At 36.0% G+C, this 20,087-nt stretch overlaps 3 protein-coding genes across 8 annotated transcripts; 2 read left to right on the top strand and 1 right to left on the bottom strand.

Moving 5' to 3' along the window:
- The first annotated feature begins 1,260 nt into the window (after positions 1–1,260).
- LOC135671541 (DNA-(apurinic or apyrimidinic site) endonuclease 2-like) lies at positions 1,261–8,216 on the top strand. 6 transcript variants are annotated; one of them, XM_065179738.1, is made up of 12 exons: positions 1,346–1,499; positions 1,709–1,794; positions 1,964–2,096; positions 3,407–3,522; positions 4,100–4,180; positions 4,595–4,795; positions 4,875–5,026; positions 5,995–6,725; positions 7,217–7,378; positions 7,498–7,561; positions 7,647–7,767; positions 7,929–8,216. In XM_065179738.1, exons 1-9 carry the CDS (start codon positions 1,488–1,490, stop codon positions 7,292–7,294), a joined length of 1,590 nt encoding a protein of 529 aa, XP_065035810.1. In that variant the 5' UTR covers positions 1,346–1,487; the 3' UTR covers positions 7,295–7,378; positions 7,498–7,561; positions 7,647–7,767; positions 7,929–8,216. The 6 variants fall into 6 exon arrangements, with proteins under 6 accessions (XP_065035811.1, XP_065035810.1, XP_065035808.1 ...); XM_065179736.1 differs by having other exon boundaries at positions 7,498–7,767; XM_065179737.1 differs by having other exon boundaries at positions 7,498–7,767; positions 7,907–8,216.
- Positions 8,217–8,799: 583 nt separating this feature from the next.
- On the bottom strand, positions 8,800–14,570 carry LOC135671551 (uncharacterized). The gene is made up of 6 exons (XM_065179750.1): positions 14,291–14,570; positions 13,178–13,377; positions 12,456–12,596; positions 12,296–12,376; positions 9,315–9,439; positions 8,800–9,210 (listed from the first exon to the last, which is right to left on the bottom strand). Exons 1-6 carry the CDS (start codon positions 14,511–14,513, stop codon positions 9,162–9,164), a joined length of 819 nt encoding a protein of 272 aa, XP_065035822.1. The 5' UTR covers positions 14,514–14,570; the 3' UTR covers positions 8,800–9,161.
- A 441-nt stretch (positions 14,571–15,011) lies between these two features.
- Positions 15,012–20,005, top strand: LOC135671543 (putative HVA22-like protein g). Its single transcript, XM_065179743.1, has 7 exons — positions 15,012–15,196; positions 15,681–15,768; positions 15,874–15,972; positions 16,058–16,114; positions 16,195–16,258; positions 16,346–16,558; positions 19,250–20,005. Exons 2-7 carry the CDS (start codon positions 15,737–15,739, stop codon positions 19,763–19,765), a joined length of 981 nt encoding a protein of 326 aa, XP_065035815.1. The 5' UTR covers positions 15,012–15,196; positions 15,681–15,736; the 3' UTR covers positions 19,766–20,005.
- Positions 20,006–20,087: the final 82 nt, after the last annotated feature.

The raw sequence follows: 20,087 nt of genomic DNA, 5'->3' as shown, positions 1-20,087 counted from the left end.
AGATATGTAGGACATTTGAAAAAAAAAAGTTTAATCAAATAAGGTAGTGCATCTTTGACCTTTTTTGAATGTTTCATAAATTTAACTATAGCACTGTTGTTTAGTACTGCTAAAATTCAAGTGTTAAATATGCTAGCCTATCCTATGAATTCATCACCATGTCAACGTTATCCCTGCCACCAATATTCATGTTCCCTAAAGTACTTCCATTTTTTTAAAAACTAATACAGATTGTCATGACCACATGATACAATTTAACACCAAGATTAAAAGATGATGAGTAGAAATGGGATTGGCTAGGGGTGATATGATCAAGATTTACATGATTGGATCAATAGGATTGGGACAACAGAATAATTTGAGAAAAAATATATAAATCATAAGATGTAACAAAGAGAAGATGCTGGATAACTAATTCCCTTAAAAAGTAACAGTGACATATTTATTTTGATTTTGAGTGTTAATTATATTATAGAAAGCTATTATTATAATTATTAACTATTACTCGTGTTACATAAAGAGATCCAAAACTTATTTGCTTCTAGTTTTGAACATAGCAAATAAGGTCCATTATGAACATGATACTTCGCCAACACCATATGAACAAAATATTGGCTAATGTTAAGAAGAGTAAATAAAATTATTTTAGAGTGCTTTTGAATCCCATGATATTTACCTTCTCAACAGGTTATAGAAACTCTACCTTTCCTATTTGTCTCACGTGGTGATGAAGAATGTCTGTGGTACACATGACAATTGTGATGGCACTGTGATGTCTGTAACAAATGGAAAATGCAGTTTGATTGTGAATTATTTAAGTAGGATCAGGTCATGGATCTGACATGAATCATAAAAGTTGTTTAGATTTCTTTAATATATAAACTACATCTTTCATTACATATGAATATGAGAAATGATATCCATATGAAAACTATGCGGCAATTTTACATTTTTGGCAATCTTTTTGAGTTCTGTAGCTCAATTAGATAGAGCAATGGTGCAATTTCTTTAGTTTCAAACATATGTTCTTACTATTTTCATTAAAAATTTCTTTGGTTTTGTTATGGCAGATCCGTCTGCAAATTCTTGTATTATACTTAATTAGCTTTTTGCCCTTTGGTTTTTCCTATTACTTTCTGCAATTATTTTTAGTGTCAGTAACATTGCATGGTATTCATTTGCCATACCTGTGAGGTGTAATTTGTCTATCTTTAATGGAGTCAACTTTCTAGCCTCTGCCTCTTGTAATGTGCTCCAGTACTTAGGTGTTGCAACATTTTGCCGAGTGAAGTCAGCATTTTTCAGCAATGAGGTAGCACTACCTCTAGAAGCAGAAGAAGGCTTTATTGGTCTTCTTGAATGTCCTAGAAAGAGGGAGATAATAAGAGATTTCATGCTTGAAGCACCATTTGAAGAGGAAGATCTTGAGATCACAGATGATGATTTGTTAAAAGTGGATAGTGAAGGGCGTTGTATTATCACTGATCATGGTCATTTTGGTGAGTCAAATCATCAATGGTTAAAGTTATAACCATGATGGAGAGATTATAATTGTATCAGATACATTATTCTATCCATGCATGACACATGCACAGACTTCACTCTTTCATAATGGCTATCAAGTCTATGTTTGGAACATCATCCTCAATTTCATTGCCATGACTACAACTTTATTGAACCTTCCCCTTGGAACTTGTTGCCAATACAGTACTTTTTAATATATACGGACCACGAGCTGAAGATGATGATGAGGAGAGATGCCGCTTTAAGTTCATTTTCTTCAAGATCTTACAGGTAATGTTGCTCCCTCCCCAGTATGATATGCCTCAATATGCTCTTTATGTACTTATTTCATGATGGATCAGCAAGTCCTGGGATTTTGTTGATCACAGTTTGTATCTTAGATACTATTCTTGACCTCCTCCACCTGTTTTATCCTGTTGCAAAATTGGGAGCTTTGCAGTTTGTACTCACATGAATTAAAAGCAGGAGAGGCTGATATATCTTACAGAGTCAATATTCTGTACAGTTGGAAAATTGAATCTTGTGAAACATTCCTTTTAAGCAAGGTTAATGAGAAAGGCAGTTGTCTCATGGTATGTACCAAACTTGGTACTACTTTCTGTTCTTTGCATTAGGGTAATTCTGATGTAACTCACTTTTGATACAAAAATAATGATTTCTAAAATTTCAAATAAATAGTTTATTCTTCATGTAAGTATATGTTTGCAGGACAGCATAGTTTTTGACTCTTAGTATGTACATAGGTGGATTATGATATGGTATCTCACTTGGACAACATAACTTTAAGATATGTTTACTGCTAGTCCAGAATGTTGGCTAGCAAATAAGTGATGTTATCATCCTGAGAATGCTGTATGATAGAAGAATCATTAGCTTAGTGAATGGTCCTTTGTTGTCCAAATTGAGACTGTCCATGTAGCCAACCCAAGTGGTTGGAATATTACAGCCTCGTGTTGTTGTTCTGTCATTGTGCAGCCATTTTAAATAACAAACAGTTTTGTCCTCTAGACCACAAATGGATGATAGAAAGGGTGAGTTGCTTAATAACTATCTCAGGAGTGGGCAAGGTGACAACTTAAACTATAGTTGGGTCAAGTGCAAGATGACCATCTTCTTTGATAGATATAATGTGATTTCTGAAATTAAAAGTCCTCTTAAGCAAGGATTTAAAACTCAGATGTGCAGTTAGTATCATCCATATAATGAACTTAAACTGGTCTTTTATATTTTCTATACTTAGTTATTAATTTTGCAATAGCCAGTACATATGAGTCCAACCCATTTCTGGTACTAGTAAGTAGTATCCGTTTGGTAACATGATCAAGCAGTAAGGTGTGAGACTGCAAATCCTTTTTTTCTTATTGAAATTTGGGTGTTGTCTGACCTACAAAAGACTAGGGATTTCTTACTTTGCTGCTGATTTTACTTATGATGAAAAATAGTAAATAAAGGATCATGAGGCTATTTAAATACGAGGATCATGCCTTCTACATCTTTACTCCTTTTCCTACATAAATATGGGTTTCACTTTTATCATAGTTTGGTGGGAGAGAAGTAGCATACAAAATAGTTGGATATAAAGAAGAGGTCAATCTAGTTATGGCCTTACAGATTATAAGCCTATGTCTATGGATGTAAAGAAGAGACTATCAGTTTAACCAGGAGATTGCTCTACACAGCTCAATGATAGAAAAAGGTCCATGCAGCCAACCCTAAATTGTTGGGATTACGGCTACTTGTTGTTGTGGTCCATATTGCCTGCTAGGACCAGTGTTAGTTTCCCCGATGAAAATTTCTTATGACATGGGCGATTTGTTATTATGTAATTATTTTAAATTTCTATTGCGCATACAATCACTGATAAGTTCAACATGTATTGTAGAGAAGATGGGAATTTCTCCTGTACCAGGGGAAGAGAGTTTTTGTTGTGGGAGATCTTAATATTGCTCCTGCTGCCATAGATAGGTGTGATGCAAGTCCAGATTTTGAAAAGAACATGTAAGTTCCTGAAAATCCACTTTCATTTATTAATGGAACAAGTTTGTCATTGTTATTTCTAAAAGAGAAGCGAAAAATATTTTTTTTTTTACAGTCACATGGCAATCAGCTGATTTCATCTCAGGTCCAACTTCTTTTGCTCCAAGATTCTAGTCTGCGATTGTAAAATTTATGTGAACAGATTTAGAGTTAGTGAACATTACCTTTCTTAATCATAATTGTAATTTAGTTGCTTCAATAGTCAGGCAAGTTAGGCTTGTAACACATCTATTGGTCTTTGGCAATATGAAATTAATGTAAATATTATATAATGGTGGTCTCAGCTAGTTTATTCTCAACTCATCCTTCTTATGCAGCATTCTTTTTCTTTTACAACTATGTGCATGTATGCATATTCCGACACGACTTGCAGTTTGTCATTTGGGATATAAATTGTCATGCACAACTCTTTGAATAATGAAACAATTATCTCTTCAATAAGATTTTTCTGAAATCTAAGTATGAAGTATGATATCTTCTCTAGATCCTGGGGAGTATATAATGTTTTAGATGCAATTTCTTTTGTCTATTATCTCAGGTTCCGAAAATGGCTGCGATCTTTGCTTAGAGAATGTGGAGGTCCCTTTTTTGATGTTTTTCGGTCAAAAAACCCCGGAAGGTACAGTCCTGTCTCATTGTGACCTCTTTTTTCATATAGATAAGAAACAGGCAATAAGTAACTTGTTAAGTTTATGAGATAATAAATTTGCCAACCTACTTGATCAGGGTTTTACTGATCAAATATGCCTTTGCACATATACAATTGTTTCATTTGTCTAGTGCTTATGTCAGCATGTAATGTTATGCCAGCAAGATGTTGCACAGCCGTACCATTGGGCCAAGGCCCACCTCATTGCACCGTAATGTCAATTATGGTTTTATTATGCTGCTTTTTATCTACTTATCTTATGCTTTTTTTTCAATGTATCTTATGCTTTTGATGGTCATATTTCATAATATCACAGGTGAACTATTTAGTAAATTAGTTTCTGATATCCTTACTCACGTCCCTGCTTCTGTGTATTTAATACAGAAAAGAAGCATATACTTGCTTCTCACCACGTGTTGGAGCTGAGGAATTCAACTATGGTTCTCGGATTGACCATATTCTTATTGCTGGACCATGCTTGCATCAGCAGCATGATACTGAAGATCATTACTTCTTATATTGCCATGTTGAAGCATGTGACATCATGAGTCAGTTTAGAAGGGGAAATTCTGGGAATGCACCCAAGTAATTATCAATGCACATTTTGCCAAGTTACTACTTGCTTCATTTGTTTTTTTCTTTTTTCAAATTATGCTGTCTGCAGGTGGAGAGGAGGGAGAAAAATCAAATTGGAAGGTTCGGATCATGTTCCTGTTTACGTCATATTAAGAGATGTACCCGATCTTCCCACACACAGCACTCCATCCATAGCTGTTAGATATATTCCTGAAGTTCGTGGTTGGCAACAGAGTATCGGTGAGAAACATTTCAATTGTTTGGCTGCTGATGAACATATATGTATAAGTATATATAATTTCAGCTGTCATCAAGATTCAAGACTATGTTTTCCTAATAGTTGAAGTAGGGTTATACATTAAAAATACCAGAACTGTTTCCTTGTTTTATCTTAAATTCTTGCAAACGATCTTTTATTTGTTTATTTCAATGTGTAATTACTCTATGAAATTTGCACAAATGATGTTAAAATTGATTTTTTTTTATTAAAATGTGGATAGATTTCCTCAGTAAAGGAAATCTCAGTCCTTTATCAAAATGTGGATACATTTTTTTTATCAAAATGTAGACATATTTAAATCTCAGTCCACTACCAATACTAGCTGGTGGTCAGACTGACATGGTACTAACATTGATTGGTAATTTGGTACCACCTAAACCAGAGAGAAAGATAGAGTGAGAACGCAGGAGGGGACAATGTGGAGGAGGAAGAGGTGACAAAGGAGGATGCATGCTGGTAGGAGAAGGCAGCAGCAGTGCAACATATGTCACTGGGAGAAGAGAGAGGAAAAACAAAAAAAGACTTGTGGGCCTGTGGCAGTTGTTAGAAACTTAATATAAAGGAAGTGATATAGTTCATTATTCTCTTGTTGCCCAGTAAAACTGTTAGGATGAGCATGTAAAATGGTATAGCCCATACTGGACTAAACCAAGCAAAATCATTTAGTTTACATCCCTGTTGGGCATTGAACTGTTAATTACTAACCTGTACTGACAAGTATGGATAATATCACTAGACAAGTTAATGAGAGTCAAAAAATACAGTAATATGATTATGGGAAAGCATCGTTCATCATGGTGATTACAAAACACCAGCTGTTCCAGTCTTGCTACATTGTTACTTTTCTCATTTTCATATTTCTTTTTGTCCATGATTTTTCACATATTGATTTTTCTTTTTGTGATTTCTGACTCCTATGTTTCTGCAGTCTCCTTCCTGGTTAAAGGGCAAGTTTCACATCATCGCTTGCAAAATAACTTGTTGAGTGACAGCAATGCAAGAGAAACTTATGATGAATGTGAAATTTCAAGCCAAGATTGTAGCAAAATAGAGCAGGATATCATTGCCAATGCATCTCAACATTCTTCAGACCAGTGCTTTTCCAATTTAAATTCAGGACAGAAACCTAATCCAAGTCTAAATGAGGATTCCGGTCTCACTTTTTCTCAGAAGAAAACTGAGAACCTAAAATATCTGTCTTCTGATTGCACCAGAGGAGTGAAGAAAATGACAAGAAACAATACATGTTCTCAACTTACCTTGAAGTATTTTTTTAAACAACCCAAGATTGTTATGACTGCTGATGAGGAGACTCTGAAGCATGATTTGACATTTCCTAAAGCTGATCCTGGGGAAATCAGAGAGGAGACATCTCAATCAACAGAACAGTCGGATTTAAAGAACGAATATGCAAATCACTCTTGTGAAATTAGTGGGACCAGCATAGACATACATGATGATAAGAGGGTTTCAGAACCATGCTTTCCTGTTAAAAGGGAGAGTGATAATTTTGCAGTTCAAGAGTGGCAAAGGATTCAGCAGAAGATGAAGATGACTATACCAATTTGCAAGGGTCATGGTGAACCTTGTGTTTCAAGGTCTGTGAAAAGAGAAGGCCCAAATAGAGGTCGTCTCTTCTATGTCTGTGCTCGTGCTCAGGTACTCAAACATCTGTCCTGTGTCCATTTTGTGTAACAACATATATATATATTTCTAGTTATTCAATTGCAAAAAACACAATAGATTTCAGTAGTTATGTGAAGCTGCCCAAAGACATGGGGCTAGAATGTATTTAGCTCAATCTAAAACATCTAAAGCTGTTCAGAATATTTCATTTTAGCTTCATTAGTTAAGTTACGGCTGCTAAGGTAATGAAGCTGAAATATTAAAACCTCTAAAGCTGTTGAAAGATTTTATTTTAGTATTGTGAACCAATAAAAATTAGAAATTTAATAAGCACAAGGTCTTTTGTCATACAAAGCTGCCACTTCGGTGGTCTAAATTGAAATTAGACCAAAATTTTCTTTGAATTGTCCTGTGTGTTAAGTCTTATTTGTAAGTTGGTCTTAATGTGCTACTCATATTTGTAACTTGGTCATAGTGTTTTCCTGATGTTGACTCCAGACATACTTCCAACTTTGTTGTCCTAGGGACCTGCATCTAATCCCGAAGCGAACTGTGGTCACTTCCAGTGGGGTTCTGCGAAATCTAAAGATAAACACAAGTGAATTTGCTTCCATCACTTTCATGGAAATCTGAAACTACTGCAGGACATGGTGACTTCGTTGCTTGTGCTCGTGTTATATATTATTGTAAGTGTTAATTCTTGCTGTCAAATCTGAAGCATCTTTCAAGAACTCACCCATGCCTTCCAAGTTTTTCATGCCTAATTCCTTTTTATCATGTCATCAATGGTTGATTTTTGCTGCAGGAATTTCAAATTCTATTATTACTTTCTACTAGGATACCTTGTTATCCCTTTTCTTGCACTGTCAGTTAAGTGTTGACATGCTCATCCTCAATTCAGAAAAGCCTGATTTGTTGACAGAGTTGACTGAAGTAACCAATTTGCTGCAACAGTTTCACAGCCATGTATTTGTAGAACAAGGATTCTTGGCTTGATAGTTGCTGGTGGCTATCCCGCAGCCATCACAGGACTAACTCAGCTTTATTCAGTATTTTTCTCATACAGAGCAAATAGGTAAAGTTTGATTTATTATTTTTGTTGTGTGTATTTATTTTCATTGTTGCTTGGTGATGCTAGTCTCTCTCTCTCTCTCTCTCTCTCTCTCTCTCTCTCTCTCTCTCTCTCTCTCTCTCTCTCTCTATCCTTCTGACAGAAACATACTTTTGACTTGATAGCATTAAATCACTAAGGCAGTGGAATGGAAATGCTGCTGGAAATTATCAGGTAATCCATGCTGCTAATTCTCAAGTTGAGCATGGAGGAAGATAAATGTATCATGATCTTGAGCTTCTTCTTGTATCTGCACTTGACAAACTTTCCATTTCATTGGCAAAGAATGTAATATAGCGCTTGCGCTCTTATTTTGGGATTTGTAGATTTCATCCTTGCAATAGTAGTTATTTACAAATAAAATTCCCTTCAATCATTTGTTTGTAGTAAATAGTTTTATTTTGGGATTTGTAGTCTTATTTTGCAGGGTACTAATTTGCATATAGATTTCCCTTCACTTTCCCTTCTGGTTAACTAGTTTGAATTTAAAATATAAATAAATACCTAGAAAACTCTTAATACTCCATCATAATGTTTTTACAAATATTTAATTAATAGCCAAAATGATAAGTACTGTACTTTTTTTTCCTTTTGGAGGGCTTTTTTAAATAAATAATAAGTATAGATTTGATTCTATGTAAAAATGGTTCAGATTAAATCTTAGTATACGTATTTTCTCTGTAGGCCCATTCGCTTACTTCCATCGCCACTAGCAATTGGGCAATTTACTTTTGAGATCTCTAAATCTCTGCAAGTTACTGTTCCAAGCACATTACATTTCATATGTACTTGTCTGTACGGTATCCAGTTTTCTTGTCTTTGAGATGCAGCCGAAGACCACAGGGCCACAAATCAATACGATGCAGCAGAAAACTACATGGTATTCCCAACTCCGTAAAGCAAAAAAACCCTGTACAATGCAGGCAGGTAATCTACTACCCGACACACGTTTCAGTCCATTTCTTACCATAGACCAGCAGCATTTCTATTCCTATATGAGAAAACCAAAGAAATTTGCTTCGTAGATACATGATAAATTCAATTCACAATCAGCTTTAAACACGAAAGAAAAATGGTGCTAAGCCATGTTGAAGACATAGCACAAAGGGCACAAGCTTGACGTGATAAGTTTACAAGGATGAAGCTACCCAGGAAATCTTTTGCAAGCATATAGTATCCTGTAATAGCTCACATGATGCTCTGCTCAGCACCAACAGACAGGTAACAAGCAAACTCTACCCACTATTTAAGGTCTAATAAATCACAAGTGAGAATCCATAGTGGTCACTAGTTTTGCGAGAAGAGGAATTACACACTATGCACAAAGAATTCATATGCACCAGGCGTCCTGTGGAAGATCACACTACACCGGACGGAAGCCGTAGCACCAGTTGTCCACCAAAAACACTGCAGGAGAAGAAGTAAAAGGCCAAGCAAAAAATGAGATAACTGAATTATAGTTTCCATTAAGACCCACACAAGACCATATGCTGGGGAAGAAAATTGGTTACCTCTTCACATAATAATAACAGAAATCAGCAAGGATGAAAGTTTGAACAACTTCAGCAAGAAGAACCATTGACGGCCACAAACCATAACCCAAAGCTGTCAACAAGCGTCCCCGAGTGTCCAGGACCTGTAGATAGAGCACCTTGTCTGTTTTAAAATTATTTGCTATCAAGAACACAATTAGCACAGTACAGCTAGCATTAAAGAAAATCAGTGAAGATGACATTTTTTCGTTAGAAGAATCTAACTCTTCCAGGATCATTTCATTTGAACCTTTTCTCGCAGGATTTATTTGGTCCAACTACTGTCCCTTTCTAATTCAATTTTTTTAATGGCTCACTAAGTAAGATCTGTATTAGCATTAACCAAGTCTTCTTGAGCAATGAAGCTCAAGTCCAATTACAGAGTTTCATGGAAATTTCTCCTCAATATTTGTAATGACCATTGTATTTGACTTAACACTCAATTAGTTGTTCAAGATTTTGACCAAATTAACAAAGCAGCTAAGATGCCTAATTGCAAAGTTGACCAATAGAGAAAACTTGATTAATTTAGCAATCATATGAGGCTATGAACACATCAATGAACTGATTTGTTATTTAATTAAACATGATTGATTACAAAAGTTTGAAAATACTGATAAAAATGGAAAAACAACAGCAGACAAAGCATGAAAATGATGACTATAAATGTGCTTTAATACTTTTAACATACTATTGTTTAAACTTATATGTTGATGCACATTATAATACTTCCTTAAATATATGAACACTAGCACAATTGTGTTACATATTATGAATGAAAAACATTACAGCTTAACATCTTACCCCAACAAGCCCAAAGAAGCACCTCTCAATGAGGAAAATAAATCGCATATACTAAAGCCATGTTTTGGATCTTTATTTATTCTAAATTCATGTTCTGCAATTTCTTTCCAATAACTAAAGCCAACTGTAGCTCTGCTGCTTCCAACTACAAAAATTACATGACTCACAACCGAACCTCTTCGTGTCTGCAAATTTAGGATTACAGAATAATTCATGCAAAAAACCATAACCAGACCATCTTAACAGTTCTCCTCATGAAGCCATACCCTTAAACTACTAGATGATTGACAATGCAGCAGTCTTAGAGATCATGACAAATGCTCTTTCGCCTTGCCTACAATCAGGATGCACTAGTTTGTCAACCGTTTCCCTAGAGAAGGATCTGTTAGAGAGTTAATTTGCATGGAACTTGATGGAAGGGGAATGAGAATGTCCTACATTTACACAAGTAGGGTGCAGGTTCTGACTGGGAATAAGCAATATGACTAATATGAGAATAGGAAGAAAATGTGGCAAAAAAGGAAAAGTGATGAACAGTGAGATAAAACAAGTGACAAAGATAATGCAGTAGCAAATAGAGTAGTCAACAGATATGTCCGTGAGAAGGGAAGGGAGGAATACCAATAGGTCTGCATGGGTGTGACTTATCTCAGCTTGACAGATCCCAATTTCAAACCAAGCTGATCTTGGGACTATATCGAGCATCTTCATAAGTTACAATGATGCTTTGCTTATGCCTTACATGAGCCTCACTTAAAGCTTGATCAAAATATATTCTGATAAATCTATGAAGCTCAAGTGAATAGGAAGAAAATGTGGCAACGAAGGAAAAGGGATGAGCAGCAAGATAAAACAAGTGACAGAGATAATGCAGTAGCAAATAGAGTAGTCAACAGATATGTCCGCAAGAAGGGAAGGGAGGAATACCAAGCTGATCTTGGGACTATATCGAGCATCTTCATAAGTTAAAATGATGCTTTGCTTATGCCTTACATGGCCCTCACTTAAAGCTTGATCAAAATATATTCCGATAAATCTCAATGAGATAATCATTATATATATTGACACTTCTTGGTTGCTTCCTACCTTAATACTTAATATCTAGCTGCTTCCCCGAATCTAAAAACCTGGATCTGTACCCACTCGAATACCTGCTTTCATTTCAACTTTTGGCAACAATGTGATCCATTTTATATAGTTCTTCCGTCTTCTTCCTTTCTCTTTCCTTTTTGGCTGTGGGCATGGCTTTGACAGAACCATATTGTATTGTGCCTTTAGAAAGTGCTATTCTGATCACAAGCTAGCAAGTTACCAGCACACAAAAAAAAAATAATTGCTTCACTCACATATCTTCAATTACAACAAGCTTCCATGTCTCCAAAACTTCCCCTATTTCTAATTTTCAAAATTTGATATTGTTAACCACAATTTTCTACTTCCTAACACCTTCCTATATAATCATTCAGACTAGAGAACCTAAAAGAAAATGTTTCCAGTCCCATGTGATGCAGAGATACTTGAACATAATTTCTGTTTTTTGTTTTCTTTATTCATTTTGCAAAATTCTTCTACTTCTATCAGTCTCACTTGAATGCAACCATAAGCCAGATAATTAGGAAAATGGTTTGCAGAAATTATCAAAAGGAGAACCAGTGTTCCAATCTTGGTTCGTCTTACCGATCTGTACCGGTGTACCAACCAGCTATCGGTATAGTATGTATCGAGTCATACCGAGTGTACTAACATATAGTATATGGGGGGGATAACGATGTACCACCCATACTGATCCCTTGTTGAACCGATATGTACTGCCCATACTGAGCGATATGTTATGATACGACGAACCTTGATTCTAATCAAATTCTTGTGTATTCCTTTAGTTTATATTTAGCTTACAGAAAAATAAAAGGGATAAAACACTAGCTCATATTTAGTTCATATTTAAATAACAAATACATGAACATCTATTGATCAACCATGGCAATAAATAAAAGATTAGAACAATGAATGCTACAAAGCAATAATCTTATCATGCTTATATGCTTAAGAAAATTACTTTGTCGAACATACATGGGTGATGAATCCACAAAATATAATAAGAATACAAATATAAATAATTCCCTTATAAAACAACCAAAATTCAGACTAAAACAAACCTGAAGGACCCAATGAGCACAACTGAGAAATCTTGCAACCCCCAAGGCAAAAACATAGTGAGCCGTGAATGGTTCTACAATCTGGAAAGCATATTTAATGTTACAATTACTGAATTTTGCTTCAAAAAAGTTTGCAAGGCTCTCAGATTACAAGCTGTACCTTGGTGTTCTGCATTAAACGTAACTGGGGCAACACTGACACAGCTTCCAAATAAACACAAAAGGCCCAACAAATTCTATTGAAGATATTATGTGAGGTTGAAGGATGAACTGCAAGGGCTAACAAAGCACAAGGCACTACCTACAATCATGTAAAGAGAAGCAAACTTAATTTGGATATAATGTTATAAATACAAAGCAAGCCATTCGCATGATACATAAAACTTTCTAGGAATGTGAAAAGAAGATGAACCTTTGGAGAAACTTTAAGGAAGGAAAAAAATTTAAAGAAAAAAGATTTCTGTTTCCTTCAAAAAATCTAACCTCTCTACTCTTTTATGATTTGATGTATCATTAACAAGAAGTTCAGTTACTAGTAAAGTTATCAGTATTGCATGATGTGCAGGCATTTGCCAGGCACAAGTATCTTTATAACCAGAACTTAATAAAAAAAATCACTAATACAAAAAGATAATGATAAAGAAAACAATAGTGCCCTGAGTCCAACTTCTTCACCATTTAGCACAAACAATGTAGAGTTACAAGATCTCATTTCCTCTAAGGTTATTCAGACAATATTAGAGCGCTTTATAAGCAATTTTTTTTTAGTCCAAGTAAAAGAAAGAACAAACTCACAGTCCAAACAGTAGAAAACAGTTAGTACTTTCACCCCATAAATTTTCAAGAGGGGTTCACATCAAATTGATAGCTGTTACTACTTACCACGTAATATATAGCAAAGTTGTCCTTGTCCTCCATGTAACTTGACTTCAGTTTAAACCGTATCATGTAAATAACCCAAAGAGTAGTAGCAAGTGTGGCAGTATCTAACACTGTGTGCATATCATATTCCATAACAAAGCTGCAATACAGTCTGACAGCTAAAAACAAAGCTGTTAAGTCCTGAGACTTCAATGAAAGTCCTGTAAATTTTTTTTTAAAATAATAAATAGAAGATAATCAATTCTAAGTAATAAGTGCAGTATCTGCAAATTTAGAGGCATGTGAAATGAATTACAAAGCGACAAAGTTTTTGATCAACTTTTGAATCCACTTAATTTCTTAGTAAAAGGAAATAACTGACAACTTTGCAAATAGGTAATACGAACAATAAAAATCAAAAAGACTACTTGAGGATGCTAGTGAACCAAATTATAGGGTTCTAAGGTCCCATTTTTGGACTACTCTTATTCTCAAGAAACCTATTCTACTTAAAAGAGTAATTCTTATATAAAAAAAAACTAATAGTTATATTATTCGCTTGGGCTTAAGTATTTTAGATAAGTGATTTAGACTCAACGAAATCAATAAATCAACTATTCCATCGGGTCATGACAATTGGACTCGAAAGTTAATATTGTCATGGCACGTCTCGACGGAACAGGTAATTTATTAATTTCGTTAAGTTTAAATCACTAACTCAAAATACCTAAGCCCAAGTTAATAATAATATAACATCTGATTCTTATAAGTCAATCAAAATTTTTAGAAACTCCCCATGTGTGGGACTAGATTAGGGCATTTTACAGTCCTATTCCTCCAAACTTCCACATTAAACTCGAGCATGAACAACAACGGCCCTCACTCCAATCATACCCCTAATAAAATCAAAATTTCCACCAGTACATAAATTATATTAAGAAGGAAAAAAGAAACTTCATCGCTCATCGTTTCTTTGGTCTCATCGACTAAATCTTAAGATTTTCGCAGTCTACCTTCAAGCTACTCATCCAAAAACAAATCTACTCGATTTCACTTGAACGGTCAATTTCTTGCATCAGTAATATATCAAAATAAACCACAAAATGGGAGGAGAGTGGGAGAGATGGCGGGCACCGGCGCAGGTCCGCTCCTTGGAGAGCTTGTAGATGAGTACGGAGATGCCGATGGCGTGGACGGCCTCGGCGGCGACGAAGAGGTTGTCGTGGTCGTGGACGATGAAGCGGAGGAAGACGAGCGCCGCCATGCCCGCCACCACGCCGAGGAAAGCCTTCACCTTCGGCGGCTGCCGCCTCACCCATGCCGCCAGAGCGTGGATCGGCCGCTTCGCCCCCCTCATCGCGACGCCCCTCTTCGGCGATCCCCTCCGACTACAGTAACACAAGATCGGCAACAAAAAGTTTTATATATATATATATATATATAATATCAAATGGGTTCCACCTGAACCCAACGCTTTTATATATGTATATATATATATATGTATATATATATATATATATATATATATATATATGTATATATATATATATGTATATATATATATATATATCTCAAATGGGTTCCACCTGAACCCAACGCATGAACGCAATCGAGCTGGTTCAGTCAATTCAAAACAGAGCCCAATTACACGTGTAGGGACGACAAAACAAAATGACCCCACTCCGACCCCATCAATCCAACGGCTAGTGATCTCGGCCACGTCGTGCACGCACGTCCCAACTTCCTCCGTCATCCGTTTGATCTGTTTCGCCCCGTGCGCTGGGTTTATCCTGTCCGCCCATTATTCACGCCCGGAGTTATCCACTCACCACGCGTGGCCACTACAATTTGGGGGGTTCAACGGGCTTCTTGATTGCGATTGCCAATTCCGGTACCGAGCACGTTAGAGCGATCGATAGAAGACAGAAGAGAGCCCAAAGGAGCCGACTCATCTCTCTCTTCTCTTTTCTTCTCTTCCCTTCCCTTCCCTCCGAATCGTCGTCATGGCTCGCGATCTCTTCCTCGGCGAAGGGTCAAAAGGTTCGATCTTTTATCCTTTCCCGTCTCTTTGTTCCATTGACTTCGTGCGTGCATTCGCTTGCTTTTTATCTTGTTCGATGAATCATGTCGCGGATGATTCGTTTTAGTGTTGGGCATGATTTCCTGTCATTGTTTTGGCGCTTCGACTTCATGTTCACGTTTCTAGATGATTATGTTTCTGAGATGAAGAAACCTTTCTTCCAAATATCGATTTTTTTGGAATTCTTACGAATTTTCTATGTTCTCTATTTATTGTGTGTCGTATCTCTTCCTTTGATGATCTTTTTGGAGGGAAAATGGTGCAAAAGCTCATATTTCATTCCCCCTATCATGATCTCCATTTCTTTGCATCATCTTGGATTGAATTATTGGTTGAAGATTTTTTTCCCATTTTTTGGTGAGCCCTCTTTTGTTTAATAATGTTGCTGCATCTTGAAGCTACGAGATTTTCCTGTTGGCTTACTTCTGCTTTTAGCAATGTTAGGTCTGCTCCAAAGGGATCCTTGAGTAGTTACTGTTCGTGCGTGATTTGAGATCAACATGATAGGCGCATTTCTTAGTAGAGCTTTGATGTAAGCGTTCCTCACCTTAATCCCTTGGATTATTCTTTTTTCTGTTGGTGAATGTCGGGAAGAGGAGAATATTAAAAATCTAAAATTTATTTTCTCAACTTCCAGATTGGTTTTCGGTTATGCTTACCCGGCTTATGCGTGCTACAAGACCGTAGAACTGAACAAACCAGAGATTGAGCAGTTGCGTTTCTGGTGTCAGTACTGGTTAGTCCAACTATTTTGGATTGGATCAAGAAATTAATTTTGCTCCCTCTAGTATCTTTGGTTAAAAATGATTGCACTTTTCCAGGATTTTAATTGCATTATTGGCAGTCTTGGAGAGATTTGGGGATATTTTCTTTTCGTGGTAATCAAGTAAATCTATTTTATTTGAATGATTGATTCTTGTAATTTTGTCTTTTTATATTCTTATACCTTTTCTTGAAGGATGCCAATGTACTGTGAAGCAAAATTGGCACTCTACATATATTTATGGAATCCTAAGTTAAGAGTAAGACATTTTCTCCTGCATCTTATTTCCTCTACCCAGTCAAATCTTATTTTCCTATGTTTATATATTTTATCTAAATGGTTTCAGGGAACAACATATGTCTACGATACCTTCTTCAGGCCATATATCGCAAAGCATGAAACTGAGATTGATCGTAATTTGCTTGAGTTGAGAGCAAGGGTTTCAGATATTATGTTCATGTTCTGGCAGAAGGCTGCTGGTTATGGCCAAACCAGTTTCTTTGAGATTTTGAATTACGTTAGCTTTCTGTTGCAAGCACAAAGAACACAGCCTTCTCAGGTATGGTCGATCTGGAGAAAGTGGTTTTAACTGTTATTAATTGTTCTCCCTTGTTGTTGATCTAGGCTAAGAATTCCCTTCTGTTGTTGGCAATAATTTTCTGTTTTTGCATAGTTATTATATGCAAATATTGTTGGGTGAGAGTTATTCCTTGAACAATGAGTTCTGTTCCTGTTGCCCCCAGACTTGATTAACTTTAGCAAAGGCTTTGCAGGTTAGTTTGATAGCTTAGGACTTGTTTATATCAGGAAATAAATCCATTTAGTGTAACCATGCCATTGATTATCATAGTTGCTGGATTTTAGATCTTATGCAGGCTTAGCTTATTTCTATATACTCCATTCAGTGACATATAAAATGCAACTCACTTGTTTTTAGGTACTCAATTCAGTCATTGTGCTGTTTCTATCTGTCTAAACAAGTATGGTTAGCTAAACTTAGATCAGTTTTTTGTGGAATAAATGGGAGATCAGGGAAAAGCGGATGATTAAGTTTGATAGAGGAGTGTGGAAAGTCGCATGTAGTTCTTTTTATATATATAGTGTAAAATGACAGGCAGTTGTCCAACAAGATTTCTGATTTGTGTGTGTGATAAAACATGAAATTTGCTCACATAAACAGGAGTTAAAGCTGTGCATGATTCTTGGTATATGTTTCAATGGCTCTAAACATGTGCACAGGCAAGAATTATGCATATTTTATTTGGATTATTAAAGACATATGGCATAATTAAAGAGATATGTTTAATTCTTTCTTCTAGGGGCACATGATCATCTGGCCTTAAATCTGTGTCTAATGATCTTCAAGTACTTTAGAATATTTAACGAGGCAGGGATGGCTCGATATGTTAATGCCTTTTTCTTTTCTAAGTTAACTTTTATCTAACCTTGAACTAGCATTCGATATCTCCACTTTGTAATAGTTTAGTCTCACTTGGTAATTGGAGCAAATAATTTGATGACATTGTCCAGGTTAAGTTTTGATGGCCTGGTGATTAGGATTTAGTTTCAATGGCTCTACTTTTGCAAACATCAAAAACTTAAATATAACAAATAGAAAAATGAGAATATTAGAAAAAAAAAGAATAAATTGTCCCAGTTATAATAATTCGGAATAAGATGGATGCAATTCTATGACATTAGTTACAATTTATAAAAATTAGAAAATAATGAAAGAATGGTAAAGGAATGGAACAAATTAAATTTAGAAAATTTCATCTCCAAAAAGTTAAAATTAGTCCATCTAGCTACTCTACTAGAGCACCAAAGAATGGGGTGTTCAATTGATCTTAGCCTATGGAGGCAGTAAAGGCTAAGGCCAGCTGAGAGGCTTCTATCATAGTTAAGTTGCTGAGGCCATTTGAGTTGTGTGATGTATGTATCTAAATCACCTTAAAGTGAAGTAAAGTTTTTAAAAAATTAAATGTTTCATGAAGAAAATTCTTTTTTGTTATTATTTTTCTGATTTAGGAAAGAATTCTAAAAGATAAAAATAAGATTGTGTTATATGGGAGTATTAACATGCCAGTTTACTCTTGAATGGTCTTTGTGATCATTTCACTTTGTTTGACTGTATGTGAAACAATTAATCCAGGCCCAAAATCAGTATACCTTCATCTAATCTAACCTTTTTGCCCAATTTGTTAACTCCATACCATTGTAAAATTTTTGGAATCTTTCCCAGAATTTGAATGAAAGTCATTGGTTGTTAGTGGCGTCATATAAATTTTTCTTCTGTGGCTTTTTGTGGTAGCCTTGAGATAAAATTGGATGGGGTATCTCTAATTTCTGGTGAATCCATTATTATACCACAATATAGTTGTTTATATCTTTTGATTATTCATTTGAGTAGGCAACATCTTTCTTCAATCAATGTGAATAAGTAATCGGGTGAATCAACTTTTCTACATGCATCTTGGTCTTTTACTTCTACACTATTATTTATGATGTATGATAGTCCAAGTTAATTGCATCAGGGACCTCAAGCTAGGTTATCTCCACTTTAGAGGACCATGGCTTTACCTTTTAAACCCTGATCTCGCTAATATTTGTAACCTCTTTTGATAATTGTACAGTAGCCACAACATTTTTCCTTTTTCCTATTCATTCTGTTTGATGATTTGCACTCGTCTAATGCACTGTGTAAATCTCATGCTTAAACTTTCCCCCTTTTATGAGTGCCTTTTACTCCATATATGCTATTTGATGACAGGCTTAAAAAATGGATTCATTCTTTTTGTTTGACAGCTGGATATAAAATCTGCTCTACCTTTATAAAACATATAGATGGATTGTTGTATAGAAAAGATTAGAAATCTTTCATCTTTTTCATACTAATTGTCTGTTTATAAGCCTATCTTTTAGCATGGAGCTGGCAACAATGATTTCACATAACTAGATGCTTTGAAGTATCTAATAAATGTTGTGTTAAAATTAAATTGAAGTCCATTCATATCTAATAGATGATGATTTGCCACTAGGAACATTTAACTTCCGAATCCAAATTGGTGCGTTGCTTGTGCTTGTTGTTTCCGGTTCCTAGTCTACAGTTATTACACGTGATTATACAGTCACTCTTACACGACTCCTGATAGAATTTACTGCTTTGATGTATATCACCTGTTTCTTGCTTGTTTCTTGAAATTTCACAAATTTATAGTCAAATTTCATGGAACTGCCACAATCTAAGCAGCCACAGGAACTGCAGCGAGCGCATCAGTTACCTTCTCCAGAGCCACCTGTTCATCAACCTGCGACATCTCAGCAGCCTCAACATGAAACAAGAATGCTGCCTAGCCTAATCAAGAACCAGCCGCAGGAACAGTCGAGAAAGTTTGGTGTACATCTCCGGGCAGCATCTCCAGTCCAGCCACATCAGTTTCCTTCTCCGGTGCCATCTGCTGATCAACCTACAAGATCTCAGACACCTCACCAAGAAACAAAAGTGCTGCCTAGCCCCATCAAGAACAAACTACAGACAGCATCTGCAGTCGAGCAACAAGACTCAGGTCCTGGCACAGACAGTTCACAAACTGCAAACCAGCCTTCTCCAAGTGAGGAACCAATGCAGGTCGACCCCATAAATTCTCAGGACATAGAGCACTCATCAAATCCACCGTCAGAGGAGACGGCCACCGAGGAGGCGATACGCGTGACACGTAACAGGTTGAGGAAGCGAGCTGCTATTGGTGTTACTGGCCCTGTCTAGTTGTTTGGAGCATCCAATTCTTCTTTCTATTCTTTTGTTTGAATGATCAATAGATTGATTTGTTGGTGAAGGATCACGAGATGATTGTTTTGTTCATTAAGACAAGTTTTGATTTCTCATTGTAAATACGATTTTGTAAGAAGAACATGGGCAAGTATGAGTTCCGGTCCCCCATTGTCATTAGAAATGACTTTGTACATGGTAAGACAAAGTTTATGAAACTCTTTACTTGGATGATTATGATGATGATACAGTGTGGTTCAAACGGAGAAAAACCAAAATGCTGATAACCTGGGAATGGTGTTGAATTATTTGGAGCTTT

Source organism: Musa acuminata, unplaced genomic scaffold (assembly GCF_036884655.1).
Source record: "Musa acuminata AAA Group cultivar baxijiao unplaced genomic scaffold, Cavendish_Baxijiao_AAA HiC_scaffold_1140, whole genome shotgun sequence".
Classification (NCBI taxonomy): Eukaryota; Viridiplantae; Streptophyta; class Magnoliopsida; order Zingiberales; family Musaceae; genus Musa; species Musa acuminata.
The sequence above is the reverse complement of the archived record's forward strand: the minus strand, read 5'-3'. Positions and strand labels throughout refer to the sequence as shown.

What these genes read in the sequence shown, in the direction of transcription:
- LOC135671541 (XM_065179738.1), top strand. An exon ending in TGGTTGGCAACAGAGTATCG is followed by an intron (nt 5,027 to 5,994) that starts GTGAGAAACATT and finishes ATGTTTCTGCAG; the next exon opens with TCTCCTTCCTGGTTAAAGGG. An exon ending in ATGTCTGTGCTCGTGCTCAG is followed by an intron (nt 6,726 to 7,216) that starts GTACTCAAACAT and finishes TTGTTGTCCTAG; the next exon opens with GGACCTGCATCTAATCCCGA.
- LOC135671551 (XM_065179750.1), bottom strand. Translation starts at nt 14,513, where the DNA reads ATGAGGGGGGCGAAGCGGCCGATCCACGCTCTGGCGGCATGGGTGAGG. An exon ending in ACTTTGCTATATATTACGTG is followed by an intron (nt 12,597 to 13,177) that starts GTAAGTAGTAAC and finishes ACATGATTGTAG; the next exon opens with GTAGTGCCTTGTGCTTTGTT. An exon ending in TGTTATTATTATGTGAAGAG is followed by an intron (nt 9,211 to 9,314) that starts GTAACCAATTTT and finishes CTTCTCCTGCAG; the next exon opens with TGTTTTTGGTGGACAACTGG.
- LOC135671543 (XM_065179743.1), top strand. Translation starts at nt 15,737, where the DNA reads ATGATAGGCGCATTTCTTAGTAGAGCTTTGAT. An exon ending in TTTCTTAGTAGAGCTTTGAT is followed by an intron (nt 15,769 to 15,873) that starts GTAAGCGTTCCT and finishes CTCAACTTCCAG; the next exon opens with ATTGGTTTTCGGTTATGCTT. An exon ending in CGTTTCTGGTGTCAGTACTG is followed by an intron (nt 15,973 to 16,057) that starts GTTAGTCCAACT and finishes GCACTTTTCCAG; the next exon opens with GATTTTAATTGCATTATTGG.